The sequence below is a fragment of the Glycine soja genome, chromosome 16, assembly GCF_004193775.1.
Source record: "Glycine soja cultivar W05 chromosome 16, ASM419377v2, whole genome shotgun sequence".
NCBI classification, from domain to species: Eukaryota; Viridiplantae; Streptophyta; class Magnoliopsida; order Fabales; family Fabaceae; genus Glycine; species Glycine soja.
In genome coordinates, this window is record NC_041017.1 from 29,308,811 (window position 1) to 29,332,063 (window position 23,253).

The 23,253-nt window shown below is 31.1% G+C and overlaps 1 protein-coding gene and 1 pseudogene across 2 annotated transcripts; one reads left to right on the forward strand and one right to left on the reverse strand.

Annotated features, from left to right (window-relative positions):
- Positions 1-11,737: 11,737 nt before the first annotated feature.
- LOC114390394 (abscisic acid 8'-hydroxylase 3-like) lies at positions 11,738-16,549 on the forward strand. 2 transcript variants are annotated; one of them, XM_028351119.1, is made up of 9 exons: positions 11,739-12,075; positions 13,131-13,455; positions 13,884-14,033; positions 14,668-14,919; positions 15,244-15,330; positions 15,440-15,518; positions 15,657-15,763; positions 15,863-15,981; positions 16,062-16,549. In XM_028351119.1, the coding sequence occupies exons 1-9, from the start codon at positions 11,825-11,827 to the stop codon at positions 16,174-16,176; spliced, it is 1,485 nt and encodes a 494-aa protein (XP_028206920.1). In that variant the 5' UTR covers positions 11,739-11,824; the 3' UTR covers positions 16,177-16,549. The 2 variants fall into 2 exon arrangements, with proteins under 2 accessions (XP_028206919.1, XP_028206920.1); XM_028351118.1 differs by having other exon boundaries at positions 11,738-12,075; positions 15,440-15,763.
- Positions 16,550-16,976: 427 nt separating this feature from the next.
- Positions 16,977-21,983, reverse strand: LOC114389938 (annotated as a pseudogene).
- Between the last annotated feature and the right edge of the window lie 1,270 nt (positions 21,984-23,253).

Sequence of the window (23,253 nt, forward strand, 5' to 3'; positions counted from 1 at the left end):
GAACCCAGAAATCAAAAGGAGAAATGAAATACATCACAAACCTATCCTCTAAATGTCAGACACTATTTGTTGTCTTCTTTGTTGCTCTCGGTGACAACTTTACGTCGGGGAAGGCTCAGGAACACAAAAAAAATTTAACCTTTTGTCCTGCGAAAAGTTATCATAACACAAAAGAAAGACAGAAGACGCAAAAAAATTGAAGCTTTTGTGTTGCAGAAGAAGAATAATAGTCAACCACAATCAAATAAGCCCGAGGAACACAAAAAAATACAATTTTTTGACCGTCAAATAACTGTCAAACCAAGAAATCACGTGAGAGAAAACAACGGGCAAACCAAGCAACAACCTTTAGGTTTTTTGGCCAAAACAACCAAATGAAAAAAGAAAACACAGAAGGATAGGAGAGAAAAGAACCCATAAATCATTTTTCGGCCAACCCAAGCAAAGAACTGTTAAACCAAGCCAAAAAGCTTTGGCCTTTGGGTTTTCCTCTCAAAAGAGAAAACAACCAAGCAAGAGCCTTTGGGTTTTTTGGCCAAACCAAGCAAATGAAAAAAAAAACGCAGAAGAATAGTTTGGAAAAGAACCCAGAAATCAATGGAGAAAGAACCAAGCATATGAAAAACCAAAACGCAGAAGGATAGTCTTGAAAAGAATCCAAAAATCATTTTTCGGCCAACCCAAGCAAAGAACTGTCAAACCAAGCCAAAAAGCTTCGGCCTTTGGGTTTTCCTCTCAAAAGAGAAAACAACCAAGCAAGAGCCTTTGGGTTTTTTGGCCAAACCAAGCAAACGGAAAATGAAAACGCAAAAGAATAGTTTTGAAAAGAACCCATAAAAAATAATTTTTCGGCCAACCCAAGCAAACAACTGCCAAACCAAGCAAAAAAGATTCGGCCTTTGGGTTTTCCTCACGGGAGAGAAAAGAACCAAGCATCAACCTTTGGTTTTTTCGGCCAAAACAACCAAATGAAAAAATAAAACACAGAAGGATAGGAGACAAAAGAACCCATAAATCATTTTTCGGTCCAACCAACCAAAGAATTGTCAAATCCAGGAAAAAACCTTTAGCCTTTTGGTTTTCCTCAGTAAGAGAAACCAACGGGAAAACCAAGCAACAACCTTTTGATTTTCTGACCAAAACAATAGGAGAATGATGGATTCCCTCATTCCCACCCAGCATTTGGAGAACAACAGCACCAAAGCATTATCTTGGATTGCAGTGGAATAAGAGAGAATGAAGAACGGGTAGGAAAAAAAAGAAAGAAAATGAGAGAGAGAGAATGAGAATGGGAAAGGTGGAGAAAGAATAAAAAACGGGTAAAAAAAAAAGAAAGAGAATGAGAATGAAAACAGTGGAGAGAGAATGTTTGTTTGTAAAATAAAAAAATGTAAAAAAAAGAGGACAGATGAAAACGCAGCATTTTTTACTTCACTATAGCATGATGTGACATTTTTGGGTGGGAAATGAGTTAATGACATCGCGACACGTGGCCACTCGGGGCCTTGTTTGTATAATGATAGATGATTTCAGATGCAAAGAAGAGATTATAAATTTAAATTTTGATATCTGTATCTTTGTCATAACTTTGATATCTAGAGACGATTTGCATTCCCCCAAAACAAATATTCAATAGATATAATAAATCTGTCCAAACTTCGAACCAAAAATTACACGTGTTGTGTTGTGTTCTACTGCATTCTCAATTTTTTATTTTTCTTTTATTTGCATTGTAAAATAGGCCATTGTTTTGTTTTTTTGTCGTACAAAATACAGGCCATTTGGTCTAGTTCTTATTAATTTATAAGTAGATTAGATGAAATGACTTCGCAGTATTGTTGTCGAAGTTGTTGTCTATTGGGTAAAAGCCAAAGGTTGATTGACTGACTGGTTCTATTTTTTTTATTTATCAAAATCAAGAGATATATTAAGACATGTTAAAGAGTGTAATCTCAACTAATTGATAAAGCAATCATCAAAAGCAAAAATAACACACTCAATTATATTATAATCCAAAAAGAAAATAAGGAACCATGGGAAACCAAAACCCAAACCCAAACTCATGTACAATTGAACCTATAACAACAAAACATATTAATTCTTAAAAAACTCTTCCCAAATAAATAAATAAAAAAAGGAAGAGGGTCCCATCAAACCAAATCATTAATGGTAACACTATGTGAGACAAGTTTATCCATAAAAGAAATTTTCTTACTATAAATATGAGACATAAAAAAACAGAATGATAAAAAGTAGATAATTAATTCATTCCATATTAGAAAAAATCATAAAGTCTTTTGATAACATATTTTTATTTTTCAATAATATTTCATAATTCAAATAATTGATTAAATTCTGTAAAACCATTTCATAAGAGTTCATTGATATACATTTTTTTATTAGGTAAATTGACTTCAATTCTTGAATAATATATCAATTTTGTTACTATTGTAACAAAAGAATCTTTTTTATGTGAAAAGATATGTATCAATAATTATGCTTTCATGTATGGATAATTTTTCAATATCTTGTTCATTTACAACAAAATCTTTTCTTTATACTATGAGTTCTATTTCATTTAAGGGTTGGTTTAGGGAAAAAGGGCAATAGAAAATAACTGAAAGAAAAAAAGTTAAATGATTATTTAGGTTATTTAGTAGAAGAGAAAAAAAAAATATTTTCTCTTGTTTGATTATATATAATAACAAAAATAACCTAAATATTAAATAAGAAATGATATAAATATAAGAGTACTTTTTGTCTTTGTATAAAAAATAATTCCTTGCCTTCCTATCTAATTTTGGACATAACATGAAACACTCTTCCTTTCAACATCTATTTGAACCATTATTATTAGCCCTTAGATTATATTTGTTATTAAAATACTTTAATGATTCAGATTAAAATTAAATAATTTTTTAACAAATAAGAAAAAACAAAATGACAACTTTGTCCATATCTTCTTCACCTCCACCCCACCCCAATATTCAGTGAATCTTCAATCTTCCACTAGAATCTGGGAAGTCTCTAAAAAAATCAGTTCATACATGAAAAATCTGTCCACCAGAAAGATATGTTCTTATGGGTATGTCCTGTAAATCATTTTCATAACGTGAAGAACAAAACAATCTTCAATCTTCCATCACCATATACGAATTTGGGGATGACGAGAAGTGATGCATTCGACCAGTACACCAACAACCGCTAGTCCGCAGCGAAGATGACCACCACCGCCGCAAGAACCACCATTGAGGGTCTAAGTTTACGGTGTATCACAACCGTGCATCTAGGTGGGGAAGGTGTTTTCCGCCTTTTCATAATGCGCTCATAAAATTGAAGTGGTAGAACTGATCATTAGTAAGGGGCGAGGGGGAGCTAAGAATAAAGTCGTAGCTAGGTTACTATGAAAGGTGAGGATAAAATGGACTTTTGACCAATAAAAAAAAAAAAACTGATGGTTCACATGTGAACAACCTATTTGATAGTCCACCCACATCCTTAAAAAAAATCATTTGGATTGGTGTATAGTAGAAGGATATGAACCAGGACTAATATTTAAAAATATTTCCTTCACTCTTAAATTTAGGTTGCCTCACAACCTAATGTACGCAACTCTACGATCAATAAAAGTAATTAATGATTATTTTTACCTAATTTAGATTAATTTATTACTAATGATTCTTTTAACATAGTTCAAAAAATTATTCTTTCAACATACTGACTATCTTTTCCTTCAGATCAATAGATTTACTTCCAAAATAATAAATATCTCTTTCTTGTTTATTATATAAGTTCGTTTCTCTAATGTTTTTCATAAAAGATTTTTTTATTAATAAATTTAATTCCTATAATATCTCTCCCTCCAGAAAATAATAATAACTATGTCTTGAAACTATTTACTGTCTTTCAAAAAGAGAAATTATATTACTTTTTAAACTAATATATATTAATATAAAAACATTATTATTATTGGAAAAGTATTTAACTTTGTAAATTTTAAAAACTATAGTATCTTGGTTGTTCATCAAATTCTAATATTACTTTCCTAGTATATCAAGATTAAAAATATGAAGGTGTCTGAAACCCATACCTCCAAATTCCATCTTCATAACAAGCTTGTCCCAACTTAACCAATTGATGTCTTTTCTCATTTGTCTACTTGATCCCCACCAAAAAGAGTTCATCCTTTTTTGTAATTCATCTTCAAGGGAGGATGGAAGGAGGAAAACACTCATGTAGTAAATAGGAGCGAATTGAGCTACTGACTTAATGAAGATTTCCTTATCCACCTTGGAGAGATTCTTGGTGGACCAATGATTAATTATGTTCTAGAGTCTCTTTGAGGAATCCAAAGATGGCCCTTTCCTTCTTTGAATGATAGATGAGAGCCCTAGGTACTTTTTTGTGCCAATTGTTGTTGTGACTCCAAGAGAAGATGAAGTGTTTTGTCTCAAACTAGTGAATGTGTTAGAGCTAAAAAAATACCTTTGACTTTTGGTAATTGACCATTTGATGAGAAGCTTGGCCATAGGAATCAAGGATGTCTTTAAGAACGACACGGTCTCTATATTATCTACCTTGTAAAATAGAAAACAAAAGGTGTGTGAGGATATGAGTTCCTTTACACATCTTTACTCTATGAATGTCACATTTCATTTCATGATATTTTAAAAGTGTAGAAAGATAATGAGTCATCCTACCTAAGTTCTCTCCTGAGAAAAATTTGTCCAATTGAGTATCCATTAATAATCATAGCATATTGGACAATCTGAAGACATATATTAATCCAACTAAGTCATTTTTCATGAAAGCCCATTTTTTTATTACTACCAAATAGCCCCAATTAACTCTATCAAAAGCTTTGCTAATGTCAATTTCAAAGTAACTTCCCCAATTTTTCCTTTTTACTTACACCTCATGTGATGAATAATTTCATAAGCTAAAAGAACATTGTAAAGAATGGATCGATCCTCTACAAAACATTATTGCTCTTCAGAATTATGCAATTTGGAAGGAGAGGTTTAAGACACTTGGCTAAAACTTTGGACACATGATTTTGTAGAGGACATTGCACGGAGAGATTGACCAAAGTCTTTTATACAAACAGGGTTTTTAATTTTGGAAATAAGAACAATGGTTGTAGCATTTACCTTGGGAGGGAAAAGACCAGTTTCAAGCCATGTAATGTCATAGTGAAAAACTTCTAGGCCACAAAGATGTATTATTTTATATATATATATATATATATAAAAGCTGGATTGAGTCCATCAGGAACTAGTGATTTGTTTGAGTTCATCTGAAAGAGAGCAATTCTAAATTTTTCCATGGTAAATACACTTTATCAATAATGTGAAATGATATCAATAAATTAAAATATTAAAACTATAATTAACTTTAGATTTTGTGACATACATATTTGATTTATCACAATTCACAATTATTGATTTTTTTAATTAATAATTATGAATACACTTTATTTTATGTGAAAATAGGTTTTGTATTGACAGTGTAAAATTATTTTATGGTATATGATCATTAAACTCGTATTTTATACATAAAAAAAATACACTTTACAAAAATGTTGGTATGAAAAATAAAAATTAATTACATTTTTCTTTTTCTTTTTCTTTTTAATCTTTCTACATTTTTGTAAAATTGTGAGTTTCAATCCGAGAATAGAGGAATTCTAATGCAGGCTTCATATCTTGCATGAAATTAATTCTTAAGTTCTCAAATGATTTATTGATTATATGCCTAAAAAAATAATTGGTTAATTCATCTCTTTTATTTTCAACCGATCAAATATGCAAAGGCCGAAAAAAGCCCAAAGGCCAAGCTGAAGACTTAACAAATTAGCCTGATTAGTTTTTGGTCAATTAATTTTTAATTGGGGACATGCTAGGTGCACCTAGCAACATTGCTGGTGCACCCAACAATTAGGTGAATGGGCAAAATTGCCCTTTATTAAAAAAATAATTTTTTCTTCCGAAAGAACAATTTGTGTTCTATCGGAAGAACCTTCTTCCGGAGAAGTTATCGAAAGAACTTCTTCCGGTAGCTTCTCCAGAAGAAGGTTCTTTCGGTAGAACAAATTCTTCCGGTAGAATAAATTGTTCTATCGGAAGAACCTTCTTCCGGAAGAAGAAATTTTTTTTTTTTAAATTAGTTTTATTTTTAAACTTTGGCACAAGGGTAATTTTGCCCATTCACCTAATTGTTGGGTGCACCAGCAATGTTGCTGAATGCACCTAGCATGTCCCTTTTAATTGGCATTACTATAGTGGGATTTCAAAGAAATGGGCTTCATTTTTTAAGCTTCTCATTACCCGCATGAGTCCCATTGTCGTTAGTACCTTTTTTAGTACTCCTTGAGCTAATCCCTCATTGTTTTCGCGAATTAAGCTAAGGAATACGTTTATTTGCTAATATGATGGCCGGTCATAGTTCAATAAAGATTTTAAGTGGGTCCGCTTGGACTATGCTATGTATGAATGATCTTTTCTATTTGATAGGAGATCTAGGTCCTTTATTTATAGTTCTTGCATTAACCGGTTCGGAATTAGGTGTAGCTATATCACAAGCTCATGTTTCTACGATCTCAATCTGTATATACTTTAATGATGCTATAAATCTCCATCAAACTGGATAGTTATTTATAATTGAACAAAAGCGAGTCTGAATGGGTATATTTAGTCGTGGAGCATTCCAAGTTCCTTTTAGGCCTCTGTCATATCTAAACACCCCCCTCCTTTCCAAGTATACTCCCATTTATCTTTTTGTTCTTCTAATTTTTATTATCATATATATCCTTTATATCTAGTATGCCCATAACGTTAATACATAACTATTATTCTCGAAATGTACTTCCAGAAACAATGTTTTGTTTCTAACATTCCAAAAAGTACTTTCTAGAACACAATTTTATTTTTAACATTCCAAAAAACACTTTCTAGAATATTGTTTGTGTTTCAGAAATTATTTTCTAAATGTTAAAAAATAAAACTATGTTCTAGAAATTATTTTGTGAAATACTATTTTGTGTTTTGAAAAATAATTTCCAAAATGTTAAAAAAACATTTGAAAAAATTCAGGCAAAATACATGGACCATTAAAAATCCTATAAAAAGGAAAAAATGTACAGTAGTAAAGCAATTGGAGTGGAGAAATCATATAATTGATATTGTTCCTTTAAGTTGGATAACTCTAAGAGATGCTCTACTGCAACAACTTTAACAAATTTAAGATATAGTTATGTAGTTGCATGTATAAAATGAGATACATTCATGGTATTGTGTGAGTGGACAAAAATAAAACAAGGAAGAAAAATAGTTGGAAACATAAATATCCTACATTGAAATCTGGAGGATGAAAAATCCTAGTGTTAAAGCAAGAGATGACTAAAGGGAGGCGAGAAAGAAATCAAATGGAATGAAGGGAATGAAAGAGAGAAGCAAGCGTGGTGAAAAAAAGAGAGGGGAAATGTAATATTTAGGTCTAATTTTTTTTATTGATAAGAATTAAAAATTGTATTTGATAGTTTATAATAACTCATGCATCATATTCAACAAACTCAGTCAGACTCTTTGACATTTAAGTCTAGCTTATAAAATAACTCATTATAAATACAACTAGATAGTATTTAAAATTTGATAAGATTTTTTTCAATAAAAGATTTAGGTCTTCAAAATTAATTTCGTACTTTTACATAGGTATATCAAGTAAAACCAAAAAAGAATTATATTTGCAATTCTTATTTCTTATAATATAAATTATATGTATATTCACGAATAGAAGATTTCATTTTTCTACCATCTTATTTTCTGCTATCTTATTTTGTTATAAGAACACAATGAATGAAGAACTGTCAGACAGGGAGCCGGGATGCCTAAAACAAATAAATAAATGATTTTAAAATTTATTTGAGTTATAATCGAACACATGTCAAAGTGAAGTGCTTGCATATGATGCCCAATTTTCCAAAACCTTTGCATAGGAGTACTTCAAATAAGGACAAAATCAGACGGACAAATGCCAATAAGAGGAGGCGCCAGAATTTGCTGACCTATCCAAACAATTGAAGACCAATCAATTATGTTTTTCACTTTTCAAACAATAGCCACGAGAATTTGCCTGTGTTGGATATATAATTAAAAATTTGAATAAAATGTGTGATAATGTTTGAATAACTAGTAAATTTGTATAAATTATCTGGATAGATGCCAATTGAAAACTATAACGATTGAGGTCCACAAAAAATCTCTATGAGATCGGATGAAAACAATTGTGCTTGAGGTCAGTTAAAAACTATCCTGATTGATGTTGAGAAAAAAATAATCATAATTGAAGTCAATTAAAAATAGTTTTAACTGAAATTGAGAAAAAAATTAATTTATTGTTTAACATTAGATTTAAAATCAAATTGGTTTTAAACTATAAATAAATTTTAAATTCGGCTTCAAGAAAAAGTTAAACCAAGTTTATCTAATTAAATGTATTAAATGTATATGGATTTTAAAATTTAATTGGATTTAGATTGAATTTTCAAAATGTTCAATCCATGGTCACACTTAATCGTTCTTCATTAACTTCTATATAAGATATATGAATTTAGGTTTTTTAATTAAAAAATAATAATCCTTAGTTATAGTATTATATACTCCCACCCTTTTAGAATATGACTTTTTAGAGAAATAATTATTTCAAAATACATGTCATTTTACAAAACTAATGCTATATTAAATATTTTTTTAAAGATTATTCTTAATAAATACTTAGTAAGAGTAGTGTGTAAGAAGAATAAATAAGTCAATAATGAAAGAGATAAATGATATATTAGGAAGTTATCTAATGTTGTCTTTAAAATTCAACAAATTAATTACATTCTTTAATAGTTATACAAAAACCTTAAACTTTATATATTCTAAAATAGAGGGAGTATATAGTAATGCTAATATACATTCTAGTTGATATGCATTAACACTCCACACACAAAAATGGACTAAAACCCTATTTATTCTTTTATTTCTCAAAATTTAATTAATTTAAAAATATTATCATATTTTATCAATTAATTTTTTTAAAAAAATTTCCCTCTCCTTTTTTAGATAGGAGAGAAGTTGTAATAGATAGATAAGAGTAGAAAGAAAGATGTCTAAAAAAGATAAGAGAGAGAAAAAGATTTTTTATTTTTTAAATTAAATGTACAATAATATATCCTTAAATTAAAATTTGAGAAACAGAAGAGCTAGTATTTTTGGGGAAAAAATTTGGTTTTGAATGTTAACACATCCAAATTAAGAGATATTAATAGCCCTATATATATATTAAAGTTATTACAGTGAAAAATCATAAAATTAATTCTTCAACACAAAAATTATTAAAGTAAGTTTGACTCTCCTAAAGAAGTTTCTTTTTTTTTCATGTATGTTAGAATTAAATTTCCATCAGAATGTTTAAAGAATTCAATTGATATCCTCAACCTTATTAATTATATTATATAATAATTAATTAAAGATGTTGTGGTTCAACACTACTTGATAATTTCTTGTGATAGAAGGAGGAACAGGACGTATAAATTAATGTGGAAAAGAAAACAAGAGTGGTCTGTGTCCTAACTCATTTCTCGTCTGGTTGGAATGGTGAAATTTCTATGAGTCCCACTTCATAAAGATCTTAATTTGGTTATTTCTCCCCACTCTTCCTCTTCTATGGTTCAATTCTTTTTTCTTTCTATTCCAAATCTATTCAACCAAACATAATATGTGCATATTTTACTTCTAATCATCCTTTCTCTATCTGCCGGCATTCATGGTACTAAGTGACATTCCATCATATATCAATTCAATTTTATTCTCTTTTTGGAAACAAATAAAAACAAAACTAATATCATTTTTAGTTAAATCACTACCATAACTCATTTGAAGAAAATCTTTAGACCAGTCGAAGTGGGTCGTCACAATTTTGTTGCATATCAGAATCTAAGCTAACGCACCATTCCACTGAGACCCATTGATGTAATCACTGAAAAATGTTTGATTAATCATTCTTAATACATGAGCTCAGTCACTCACAACTCCATTCATCCATCTATAATGGCAGGCGCAACTTGTACCATTTCAGCTGTAAAGGAGCTTTCAAGCAACTGTTGAATAGTGGAAGGCATTTCAATCAGCATCCAAGTTCAGCTTAGGCCACTATTTCTTCCCAGAGAATTATTAGGTGAATCAGTGAAATAAGTGAAGTAAAGTTGAGTCAAGTCTTTGAAACTCAATTTGAAACTAAAGCTTGGCATAAAAAAAATTATGATGTCTAAGTTTGATTTATTTGTTCAAATAAATTAAATTTTAAGTGTATTTGACTTGTTTAATGATATGAAGTTTGAGTACGACTTTTTCTTTTTAGTTTATTGATAACTTAATTATTTTCTTTTTATTATTAAATCTCTTAATTATATAAGCATTTTTAAACTTTATTATTTTAACTAATATTTAATAGGCATTTAAAAAATAATAAAAAGAGATTTATTTTTAGTTTAGACCATAACTATCATCTCTAACTACACATGTAAGTTTTGAACTCGAATTAACTTGAAACAATATCACATAATCCACACTTTGGTGGTTAAAAAGAAAATAGAATAAAAAAATATTTTATATAAGAATTATGAAATGATAATTTTTCAATTAAATTTAAATTTATTACTAAAATTCTTTCTTATTTTAAATAAATATTTGTCATACACATGTATACAAATAAGTTATTAATTCAAGTGAAACTCGATTTAATGAGAGTGTTGTGAAAAATATATATTGAAAAGAAAAACTTTACTGAAAATAGTGAATCAAATTTTTAAAGTAGATATTTGTTTAGTAAAAGAAACAAAGACTACATTAGAAAAAACACACTTAATCAAGCTTTTTTTTTCTTCTTACAACGACAATAACAGGATTCAAAACTCTAACTTCTCAGGCTAGCTATCCAAACTTTCTGCCACTAGTTCAACGCTAATGGTTCACTTAATCATGTGTTTAATAAGTGCAATTTAAATGATTCACGAAAAATACAAAATTTCAATTTATTTTTCCAAAATTATATGCGTCACAACATTAATTGTTCAATAATTTAATTATACCAAAATGATTTCCCAAAATTTAAATTATTACTATATATTTTTTAATAAATCATCATTAATTATTATATCAACTGAGTTATACTCTCTTATTATCCTTGAACTATTTTATCACCAAATTTGATTTTTAAAGATTTAATATGTCATCAAATTATTCTTTCAAAAATCTAAAACATGCCACCGTATTATCATATATAGGGACAAAAGTGGTGGCAAATTTTTTGAGATAATAATTTGACAATAAAGTTAAATATGTGAGGTACTAAATTAGTGATAAAGTCTTAAAGAATTAAAACACAGACAAAAAGAATCCTTTGAGAGAATATTGTTATGAACAAAAATTTAAAAGAACTATATAATTTAAAAGAACTATATGATAACACATAACGTTCGATAACTAATTTGAGATTGTATTTTAAGGAGAAAAATGTTTTCTTATTTTATAATTTCTTTAGACTACTGTCTTCTTGTAATACGAATCTTCCAACTTTTGTGTCGCCAATCCTTAAAAGATGCTCCTCGTTCCAATATTTTACAAAACAAAGCATATGTTGACTTCTGTAACACTGTCGTCACGCCCTTATTATATAACATTCTAAGCTTTATTTGAACCATATATAACAGAGACTATACCTTAGAACTTGGTTTTCTTTCATTGCGATTGTTTTGAGAAAGAGCAACAACAAAACAAAAGAGATGTTGAATCTGTTAAGAGAAGAGGTACTATTGGTAGTGCAGAAGTATTATTACGACCTAATCATGGTCGCATTATTCACTATAGGAGTAACATATTTGGCTTCAAAAGCTTGGAAAAGAGCCACAACAAACAATAGAGAAGAAATCCCTGGCAGGTTGGGATTGCCTTTTATTGGGGAAACTTTTTCTTTTCTTTCAGCCACTAATAGCACAAGAGGATGCTATGATTTTGTCAGACTTAGGCGATTGTGGTATGTGACTACTACTTACTTTGGTCTTCATATTTATAAATTCAAAGTGCTTTTGTTTCCAACAAGAATCTCAAAGTATTATAGACTTGCTCAGAATCATGTTTATTATGGTCACACTCACACATAATGTTCTTATCTGCTTTTCCTCCTGAAGAGAAATATTAAGATTCATATATAACAGATACAAGGACCAAGTTCTAGTCTAGTAATTGATAGTTGTTTATTATACCTAGGCTGAACTTTCTACTCACCTAAAAGTTCTCTGACAAAACTTACATACAGTTATTATAGGTGTTATTTGTACTGTTTTCCAATTTGAATTAGAGTTTTACCCTGGTAATATGCAAAATACCGGTTTGCATTAAAAGACTGCATATTACTAAGGTAAAACTCTTATTCTGATTGGAAAATAACACTTATAAAACTCTAAGTTTTCCCCAAAGCTTTAACAAGTTAGAACATGTGGAGAAGTTAGAACTGATAACTCATGGAAACGCATTGCTTTATGTGCAAGACATAATGAACACGTTTTCTATTCATCGTGTTATACATGGATCACAATGAACACGTTTATTACACTGTTGAATTTTAGATTTATCGTGTTACACAGATTATATTGAACACATTTATTGCACAGTTGAATTTTTAGACTACTATAAATTTCTAGGCAGAGAGTGGTGTTGGTTAGAAAATAATCATTAACAAGTGAATTATTATTTTGGTTCAAAAATTGTACAAAACTAATGTATAGTTCTTAAGGTACTTTTGGTGTTATCCAATTAGAATTTAACTTTCAACTTAGTAATTCACATAATAAAAGTTTGAATTAAGATTAGCATATATTACAGAGATTAAAGTCCAATTCTTATTGGAAAAACTGTATCTTGTACTATATAAACTTGATCATAATGATTTGTAATTTTATATAATATTTAGACCTGAAATTTTAGAAATTAATCAAGTATATTGTAAATTTGTATTAAAGTCTACTTGACCAAAATAAATGGAACCATGAGGCAATGGAACATATATAACTTACTATTTTATTGAAGTAGGAATGGGAGATGGTTCAAGACAAGGCTATTTGGGAAGATCCACATATTTATTCCTAGTCCTGAAGGTGCAAGGACCATATTTGCTAATGACTTTGTTCTATTCAACAAGGGTTATGTAAAATCAATGGCAGATGCCGTGGGACAGAAAAGCTTGTTATGTGTACCCGTTGAGAGTCACAAAAGAATAAGGGGTCTTCTATCTGAACCATTTTCCATGACTTCCCTATCAGCATTTGTCACCAAATTTGACAAAATGTTATGTGGAAGGCTGCAAAAGCTAGAAGAAAGCGGGAAAAGTTTCAAAGTGTTGGACCTCTGTATGAAGGTAAAACCAAAGTTTTACTAGTTTAATTTTTATGTATATAAAAGTTTTTATATTCTCAATCAATTAAAAATTATAATATATATATGACTTTTAAGATAATTAACGAAAAAATCAATAAATTTATTATAACAAAAATTTGTCATTACATTATAACAAAATTCTTTTACATATATTATTTATTAGAAGAAACGTTACATGGTCCTAAGATCATTTAGGCCCATCTAATCTTCATGTAACATTTTGTCAATTCTTTTCTAAATTGAAAAATGTGGTTATGTGTCACTGAAGATTAACTGGAATGACATAATCCGGAACATGAAATAATTTCTCATATTTACTTAGTAAATGGATTAATTTATCAAAATTTGACGCTTCGTCGTATAATGCCACTCTGATTCCTAATGCCCATGAAATGTTTGCATTTAAAGATGACATTTGATGCAATGTGTGACATGCTGATGAGCATAACGGAGGATTCATTACTACGACAGATCGAGGAAGACTGCACTGCCGTCTCTGATGCCATGTTATCCATTCCTATAATGATTCCTCGCACCAGATACTATAAAGGCATCACGGTTAGTGATATTTTTAAAAGTATACTGTATTTTGTTTTACATGTTAGCCACATATAGTTGATCTAAAAAAATAACTAGTTGTATCTAAATTTGTGTTGTTTACTAGGATTAAATTTAAGTGGAGCCAGTTACCCTTTAATCATTTAGATATGAGACACTTTTAGTTTTATTCTCCCAATAAAAAATTTAGTTATTTTAGTCCTTCGAATTCATTGAATATTGATTTTAGTCCACGATAGTAAATTTGAAGAAACAATTTTTTTTAGTTTTTCAAAATGAAGTTGAAGGACTAAAGATTTCCCGAACTTGAGGAATTAAAAAAACATATTTTAATTGGAGGACCAAAAGTATTTCAAATCTAAGAGATTAAAAACATATTTAAATTTTAATTTTTTTTCTTAGCATGAAAAGTTTAAAGTAAATAGTAAAATAAGTAATCTTAGGGATTGATGGAAAAAATAACAACAGTTGATATAATAAATGAAAAACTTTTTTTTTACACAAAAATGATCGACATGTTAGAATATCAAATATTGATTTTCTTAGCAGCAATTGAAATTACTATATTATTCATTTTAACCTAGTAAAATCCAAAGTTTTATTATGGTTGAACTAAAAAAAATTGCTAAAGCAGGCTCGTAAAAGGGTCATGGAAACTTTCGGAGAGATCATTGCCAGACGTAGGAGGGGGGAAGAAACTCCAGAGGACTTCCTTCAGTCCATGTTGCAGAGAGACTCACTCCCAGCCAGCGAAAAACTTGATGACTCGGAGATTATGGATAATCTGTTGACATTGATAATTGCTGGACAAACCACCACAGCAGCAGCAATGATGTGGAGTGTAAAGTTTCTACATGACAACAGAGAAACACAGGACATTCTCAGGGTGAGATACTGCACATATTCTAGTGAAACTATGGACCCAAACCCAATTAAAGATTTTATTATTATTATTATTATTGTTGTAAGTATCATTTTGGTGCTAATAGGAAGGGGCAACCCCTCTTTTATTTTTACTAAGTCTAGTTCAATTATAGTTAAATAGAATTTATGAGTAATTATAAACATTCAGATAGTCATTGATTCTTATGGATAATCATATTTTTCTTTCTCAAGGGGGTATTAGATACGAGAGGGGAGTTGGTTATAAAAAACCATGAGCTCACTTGTACGATAAGATAAAATGACTAGTGTTCATCTTGACTTACAGGAAGAACAATTATCTATAACCAAAATGAAGCCAGAAGGAGCTTCAATTAACCATGAAGATCTCAACAGCATGCGTTATGGTTTGAAGGTTAGAGTTTGTACTTTAAAAATGATGTACAGACTATGAAGTAATTACTTAGCTCTAAACTGGAAGCACCTAATATCAAGAATCAATTCGTCATTCGTGTTCTATCCAGGTAGTCAAGGAAACATTGAGAATGTCCAATGTCCTGTTATGGTTTCCTCGTGTTGCACTTGAAGACTGCACGATTGAAGGTGAGGAACTCAACTCCTCTGAAGATATCAATTCAATTATGTTCATTAAATATTTTAGATTAATTATAGGAGGGCTTTTATCGTTAGTTTTTCTTGTTGTCATGACTGTGTTACTAACTATACAAGTGGCAATAACAGGGTATGATATAAAGAAAGGTTGGCATGTTAACATCGATGCAACTCACATACATCACGACTCCGATTTGTACAAGGATCCATTGAAATTCAACCCACAAAGATTTGATGTAATTAGATTTCTCTAGTTATTTTGGTTGTCTTGATCTCGATTGTTTTTTTGCCACGTTCTCGTGTCAGGAAATTACTTTACGTAGTTACATCTGCAGGAAATGCAAAAGCCATACAGTTTCATACCTTTTGGATCAGGGCCTAGGACATGCCTTGGGATCAATATGGCGAAAGTGACAATGTTGGTCTTTTTACACAGACTCACTGGTGGTTACACGTGAGTATTTTGAACCATGCCAAGATTCTTATTCTTCTTTTTTGTACAAATGGACGACAATTGATGATACTGCTCTGTAGGTGGACCCTTGATGATTTAGATACTTGCTTAGAAAAGAAGGCACACATACCCAGGCTAAGGAATGGCTGCCCAATAACTTTGAAGTCCTTAAGCAAAAGCATGCCAGAGGCATAAAAGAAGGTCGTGGAGATTTACAAGACAAGTATTTCATTTTCACTGCATGAAGGCCTAAGAAAAAAGCAGCAGACAATTGTCTATATCTACAGATTGATGAGATTTGGAGCAAATAGTATCACTGGAAATAAATCCATGCAAGAATTATATATGTCTTAATCCAGTTACTACACTACCAGGGATTGGTAAGCCTAATATATAAATTGAGTAACAAACTGAATGTAAGGTTACCTGGTGGAGGATGGTAACGTTACCTGTTTAAACTTAGGGAGGAATCACAAGAATAACCAGCTGCTTGTTAGAACAATCCGTGTGAGAGAAACCAGCTTCTTTACTTCATATATATTTTATGTGTATGATTTATAAGAATCAACCACAGTATATATAAGTGGAGGGTAAGGTCGTCTTGTGTCTTTTGATAGTGGCCCACTACAATAACCCACACAAAACAGAAAAGTGCCTATGAAGCCACGTGAAAAAACTTATAACTATTGGGATAAACTGATAATCCATGGTTTTTGACATCTAACTAATCAGAGTTTTACACGCAAATAAAATGATTATTCTAGTCAACAAGTAGTAATCTATCAATCTGTGCAAGCCCATCACAAAATACATGGTTGATCCCACACTCACTCTTGGCTATATGTATTGTGGATCGAGATCCTTGGAAGTGCAAGGTACGCTTTCAACAGTAAAAAGTAGTGTTGATATATGGGTTACAGATGGATAACAAACTAGGGGTTTGTTATAACTTTTTCATGAAAATATTGTCAATGGTTACCACTTGCATTTCAAACTGCACCCTCTGCACTTTAGAGGATCAAAACATAATGTCTTGAACATTACTTTTAATCCATTATTTCCAAAATTGTATATCAGTAAATTCTATAATGTTCACAAATTTGGTAGGTACTAATCACAAATAAAAACAGTCATATTAGCAATGTAGCGTACAGCACACTGGCATGAAAAGTACAAACATGTTAAACCTTAATGAATAGAAATTGACTTGTACTGTTTGACTGTATTTGTAATAGCCTGCTCCACTGGAAGTCTTTCCATACTTGAAGCCCCATAAAACCCATGAACTCCTTTGGTTCTCTTCAATACAAATGCTGCCTCTTTTGGACCAGATATTGGACCTGCATATTCCAGTACAATATTCCAAACTGGGACTAAATGTTGGTAAACACTAACCACTATTTCATGAAGCAAAGTGAACAGTGTATGTAGAGAGGTTCAATAACTATATCAAGACTCACCCTTTTCTAGTTGCCAAAATTTACTGACAAAAATTACCCCTACAAACTACAAATTTAGCTCACAAGGTAAACAGCAAACACAGTTTAACTAGCTAAGATGATATGGCTCACACCCCCTACCGCAAAATTTACCATCAACAATCAACAAATACATTCACTAATCTCAACGAATCTCACACCAAAAACTAACACTCAAGTAACAACTCTCACTAAAAGATATCCAAGAAATTGCATAAAGGTTTCCCGTTGGATGTTGCATTCTTCACTGAAATATAATTGAGCAGAGCACCTCAACACTTTGAAAACACATTATAACCTGAGTCCAATCTTTCTCTGTTTAGTGTTTACAGATCAAAGCCTTTCTAATTCCTTTGTACTGAAACCCTTCCTCATCCATGCTTTTTTCTTTTCTTTTTTGGGTTTATTTTTCTTACTCTTTTGGGTTGGCCATACACAATTTAAGCCAAACAAGTTTTCCAATGTGGATGGAAAACATAAAATTATTCAATACATTGCTCTAACATAAGACATAGGAAGGTGCTTTTCAGTTATTAATTAATAATAAGCACTCTGCATTTTGTCACTAGACCACCCAAATAATAACTTGTTTTGATAAGCACCCAAATAATAATAATTGACTAGTGAACACTTAATTTACTATTTAATCTTAAAATAAACATGCATAAAGGCTTCGAGGTGACTTTCATACCTCCATGGCACAACACGATGACACCAGGATTGATCCTATGTGCTGCATCTGCAATAGCTTGTACATGAACTACACTTTCTTTAAGTGAAACAGATGTTTTTGCACCTATGGAGCCTGTTGTAGTTAGACCCATATGGGCCACTATAATATCGGCGCCAACTTTAGCCATTTCAATAGCTTCATATTGATTGAAAGCATATGGGGTTGTAAAGAGACCCATTTTATGGGCTTTCTGGATCATCTCAACTTCCAAGCTGATAATTTAATGGGAAAATGAAATAAAATTGTAAGAGGTGTAATAGTTCAACTAATATGATATATTGAGAAATTCTTTTCCAAATACCCACCTATATCCCATTCCCGTTTCTTCAAGATTTAGTCTAAAATTTCCATCAAATAATCCAACTGTAGGAAAATTTTGTAACCCAGAGAATCCAGTAGACTCCACCTGTTTAAGGAAATAATCCATTCTACGGAAGAGACCAGTTGCACATACACCAGCAAGAACTGGAACCTTCTTTACTACCTGAAAACAAAATATCAATATGCTAGACATAATGTAAAAGAAACAGATTCAGTGCTAGTCTGGCAAGGGGGTTTCATAATTTCAAAAATTACTTAATACCTAGCTGACCTGACCTCGAGAGTTAGTATTTCCACTTTCTTAACTGTCATGAACCAACTATTTAAAATCCTTAAGGCATTATGTGAATGTACTTGAATGGCCTTCTATGTGACCTTTCTAACACATTACCTCATACAAGAGCCCTTTTGGTTTTGAAGCATGGACAAGCATGGGTGCACCTACCTTGTGTTAAAATTTAACTTTTTATTGGAAGAACGAGGGTGGATGGATCAAATTCTAGATCACTTGGTCATAGAGCCTCCGATACTATGTTATGAAGAACTCTTCAAAAGGATATCCTATTAGGTCAAGTCACATGAATGGTCTTTTAAATTACATTTCTATTCTAACATTAACCTGCAGATCAATTAATGAAAAATTTAGTGCCAATAATCTTCTATGTTTATACGAGAACCAGAGAAGTCAAACAACAGAGTCTAAGAATTTATTATCTCCTTTAGGGATCATTACCAGTAAGTTGTGATGATGACCCAGACCCAAATTGCTTTCTGCTTTAGCCATTGGACCTTTACCCTGAACATCCTACTGTTCCCTTCACCTCTTCAACACCCCCCTACTGATGTACATTGTTTTGAAAAAGGTTTCTTCCTTAAAGACTACCAATCAAATTTGGTGACATTTCATTGTTTAGTTTCTCCACTTACCACCACCTATTTGAAATTTGTGTATGTTCAAATTAAGAAGCATCTGAAAAATCAGGCATTTGTAGTGAAAAGTACTTGAATAAAAGTTAGTAGTTGGACAACAGTAATACTTCTAAAGTGTCATGGAACAAGTAAAAAAATAAAGGCATACTGGCAAAACTTCATTGGCCATGTCAAGAACGACAGCATTAGCATCGGAAAAAGGTAATAATCCAGCTAATGAACCTCTTCCAGCCATTCGGAAGCGCCCTGAATTGTACAATACTATTAGATCAACTCCTCCAGCTTCTTCAAACTTAGCAGATATACCAGTCCAAGCACCAGCTCCTATTATAGGAATTCCTTTACGTATCTGATGTTTTAGTTGCTGTAATATAAGCTGTGTTTTCTCCAAAGTTTTTGCTTGCAGAAATGAAAAACATTACTTGCACAGTTAGACATAAAGGAAATATTTTCTACCCAAAGTAATTCTGAGGACCTTACTTCAGTCAAATTGAACAGTAGTTTAACACAAAAAGAAACTATTGGCTTTTAATAAATATTTTCATGCCAACACAAATTAAGTTTTACAGGAGCAGAAAACACATAATGTGAAAAAAATTGAAAAATGAATTCTTTATGGCAAAATACTCAGGAACATAATGCAAATTCAAATGAAATGAGAACCTCTCCTTGCTTCTGGGAATTCACTAGGTGTATAGACAATTGTTGCAATGCTTGACGCATTTGAAACATTATCCTCGTGAAATTGTTCAACAGATTCAGGACTAGCTACTTGTTGCTGAGTAGAATCTTTACTAGTTTTCTCATTAATCTCTAAAAATGCATCAACCAATGCATTTGCAAATTCAAGGTCATTAATATGATGAGGATACGGCTTTACCTTAAAAATACACGACTCTTAACTTCACAAAATCCTCATAGCAATAAATTAAATAAAATTAAAGAAAATTGAAGCTTATAGCTATGGTAAATAATACTATTGACCAATCATTGTACCTGTCAATCATCATTAGTTGGAATAAGGTTTTGTAATTCACGAAGAAGAGTTCCCGATGCCTCTGGATCATAAAAAGGCTTCCCGGGTGCATCTAAAGCAGAGACACACTTTTCTGTAAGGCAAACACAAATCATAGATGATGAATTCTTCAATTTATTTGCTATGAAATCTGCAAATTTTCTGTTCTCATCTACTGTTGTTCGCATAAGTGAAACCTGGAAAGAGAAATAATTGATTTGTTATGTTAGCATAAAAACAACTTCATCCATTTTAACACATGGTAAACATCTTCAGTTACAGCAAATGATAAAATGTATTGTGAATAGTCCAGCATAAGATCACTTATAAAACTACATTGCTTTGGTAGTATTCACAGGATATGCAGCTAGTTCCAAGCAGAAAATGACGGGCAAAATCTTCCATTGGATCTTAAAGTAATCACAGCAAATATGACTAGTTTTCAAGCAGAGACCAAAACCTAACAGTTAATACCTTAATCATATAGAGTAGTCACCTGTTTATTGTGTTCATATATATTTCTCTGCTGAAACTTTAGTGGTATGGTATCTTTCGCTCCAAAGCTCACCATGTCTAATGCTCCCACACTCAAGACTAAGGGGACTTTATTCTCTATGACGGCATCAAAACGAGAACTTTCACAAGCCATTACACCTCCAACTATGTAATCTGCTACCTCTGTTGTTGAAATGTCAAAAACACCCTACGTAAAACAAAAGAAAGGAATATGTGTAACCAACACAAAAAGAGGCAGGAATACACAAAGAAGTATCTGAAATGAAACAAACAGAATACAAGTGAATTTGAAAAGAGGTTATCCCAATTCATCTAATGGATCACACAATTATAAGCTATGTTAAGAGTTTGCTTTCCCAAAAGAGCAAATGTATCATATATCTAAAATAAATTGAATGTGGTATAATATTAATAAATAATCCATGGTCTTTGGTTAGGGAAGTACCTGTCCTCTTGATGTATATGAAACATGCCCAATCAATTGGAAGCTGCAATCACACAGGATCAGAACTTAAACCAAAATCTCGCACGCCACATCCGTAAGGAGCATTGATACAAATAGAAAGGAAATTGTAACATGAAATCCACTCAAACAAGAATCTCCATGCAACTCACAAAAGTCAGATAATAAGCCTCAACAGAAAATACAGTACTAAGTGGCAGCATTCTAACATAAAAGATCAAAGCAAAATTGTCCAGATACAGAAATTCTTATACTAAGCTTTCAAATAAGACTTAGGTGTCTCACATACCTGTATAAACCCCTCTCTAACCAAATTCTCCATCGCCCTGCCACCAACCCCAATTGGGAGAGAGGCGAAGGGAGACGACAAGAGTGACGTCCCTCCACTCCCCCCAACACCGATAACACCACCAAGACACTCCGAACTTTTCTTTACATGAACTCAACAAGCCTCACTGACTCTACTTTAGTGTGGGGTGGGACATCACATCGTAATAGAATAGCCTTGACATTTGGTACTAACTATTAACTAGGGTTTCACGCCATGGATGATACGCTATCTTCCCAAAATCATTACATCTACATTTTTACATATATTTCTGGATATGACTTCTGTTGTTTTTGTGTTGTCTCATTAAAATAATAATGTATAAAAGTTAATATTTGTGTGTTATCTTATTAAAATAATAATGCATAAAAGTTAATATTTAATAATGATATTTAATTTTAAAAATTACAAAAACTATATAATTTCAAAGGATAGCAGAGAGAAAGATAAAGAGAAGTCAAATTCATATTTTTGCTGTCATTTGGATGTTTTCTTATGGGTTAATTATGTTTTAATTTTTTTAGGTAGGGTAAAAATTTGTTAGGAAGAAGTAAGTTTGATTAACATAGCAAACATTTAGATAAATTTTTAAGAATTATATAATATTTTTATTAGTTATTTTAATTATTTATTATATTAATTAATAAGAATAATATAATATTTTTTTATTATAGTAAAAAAATTTAAGAAACTGAATAATTCTTTAAGATATTGAGATTCAATTAAAGAATTCGTTTTTTCTAATAAATATTTTTACGTGAAGTTTCATGTAGAAGACATTCTTGATAGCTAGTGAAGTGATGAAGAATATTCTTTACACCATGTGGTAATTACAATAATTAAGTCTTATGACATAAACACAATGACCATAACAAAATTGTATGGAAGCATTGATAGTCATTTGAGTAAAATCATGCGTCCAGTATGATACAAAAATGATGGAATAAAGAGGGAACAATAATAAGACAAACATAATTTAGAGATCTAAGTAAGATTAAAACTGTAAATAATTTTTTTTCTTGATAAATGTCAGTTATTAGTATTTTGTTAGAATATTAATCCAAGAGATTTGAATTCATAATATTTTTTTTTGTTCGACCATTAACTCAATCTTATAACTCCTACATAAACTTATGTAGAAGAGAGGGAAAGTTGAGTTTCAATTATCTTGAACAAATATATATCTTTTTTTAGAAAGTGAACAAATGAAAAAGGCCACACAAACTGGACTAAAAGTTCGCAAATATCATTGTTTTTCTTTAAAAAAAAAAATTACCAATTTTTACTTTAATTTTACTTTTTGTCGGGTCAGTCGTGTTAAGAGGCCCATATGCAAGAAAGTGAAAGAAACTTGGATGAGAGCTCACAACAAGATTGAGTTTTTCTTCGGTGGTAGGGGCTTTCTCTCGGATACCATGTTAGAAAACATGGTTTTGGGAAGAGAATTGAGAGAAAAAGGAAACATTGCATTCGATAGAGTAAATAAGA

Coding starts and splice junctions, on each gene's coding strand:
- LOC114390394 (XM_028351118.1), top strand. CDS start 11,825: ATGTTGAATCTGTTAAGAGAAGAGGTACTATTGGTAGTGCAGAAGTAT. Junction 12,076..13,130: donor GTCAGACTTAGGCGATTGTG/GTATGTGACTAC, acceptor TTATTGAAGTAG/GAATGGGAGATGGTTCAAGA. Junction 13,456..13,883: donor TGTTGGACCTCTGTATGAAG/GTAAAACCAAAG, acceptor TTGCATTTAAAG/ATGACATTTGATGCAATGTG.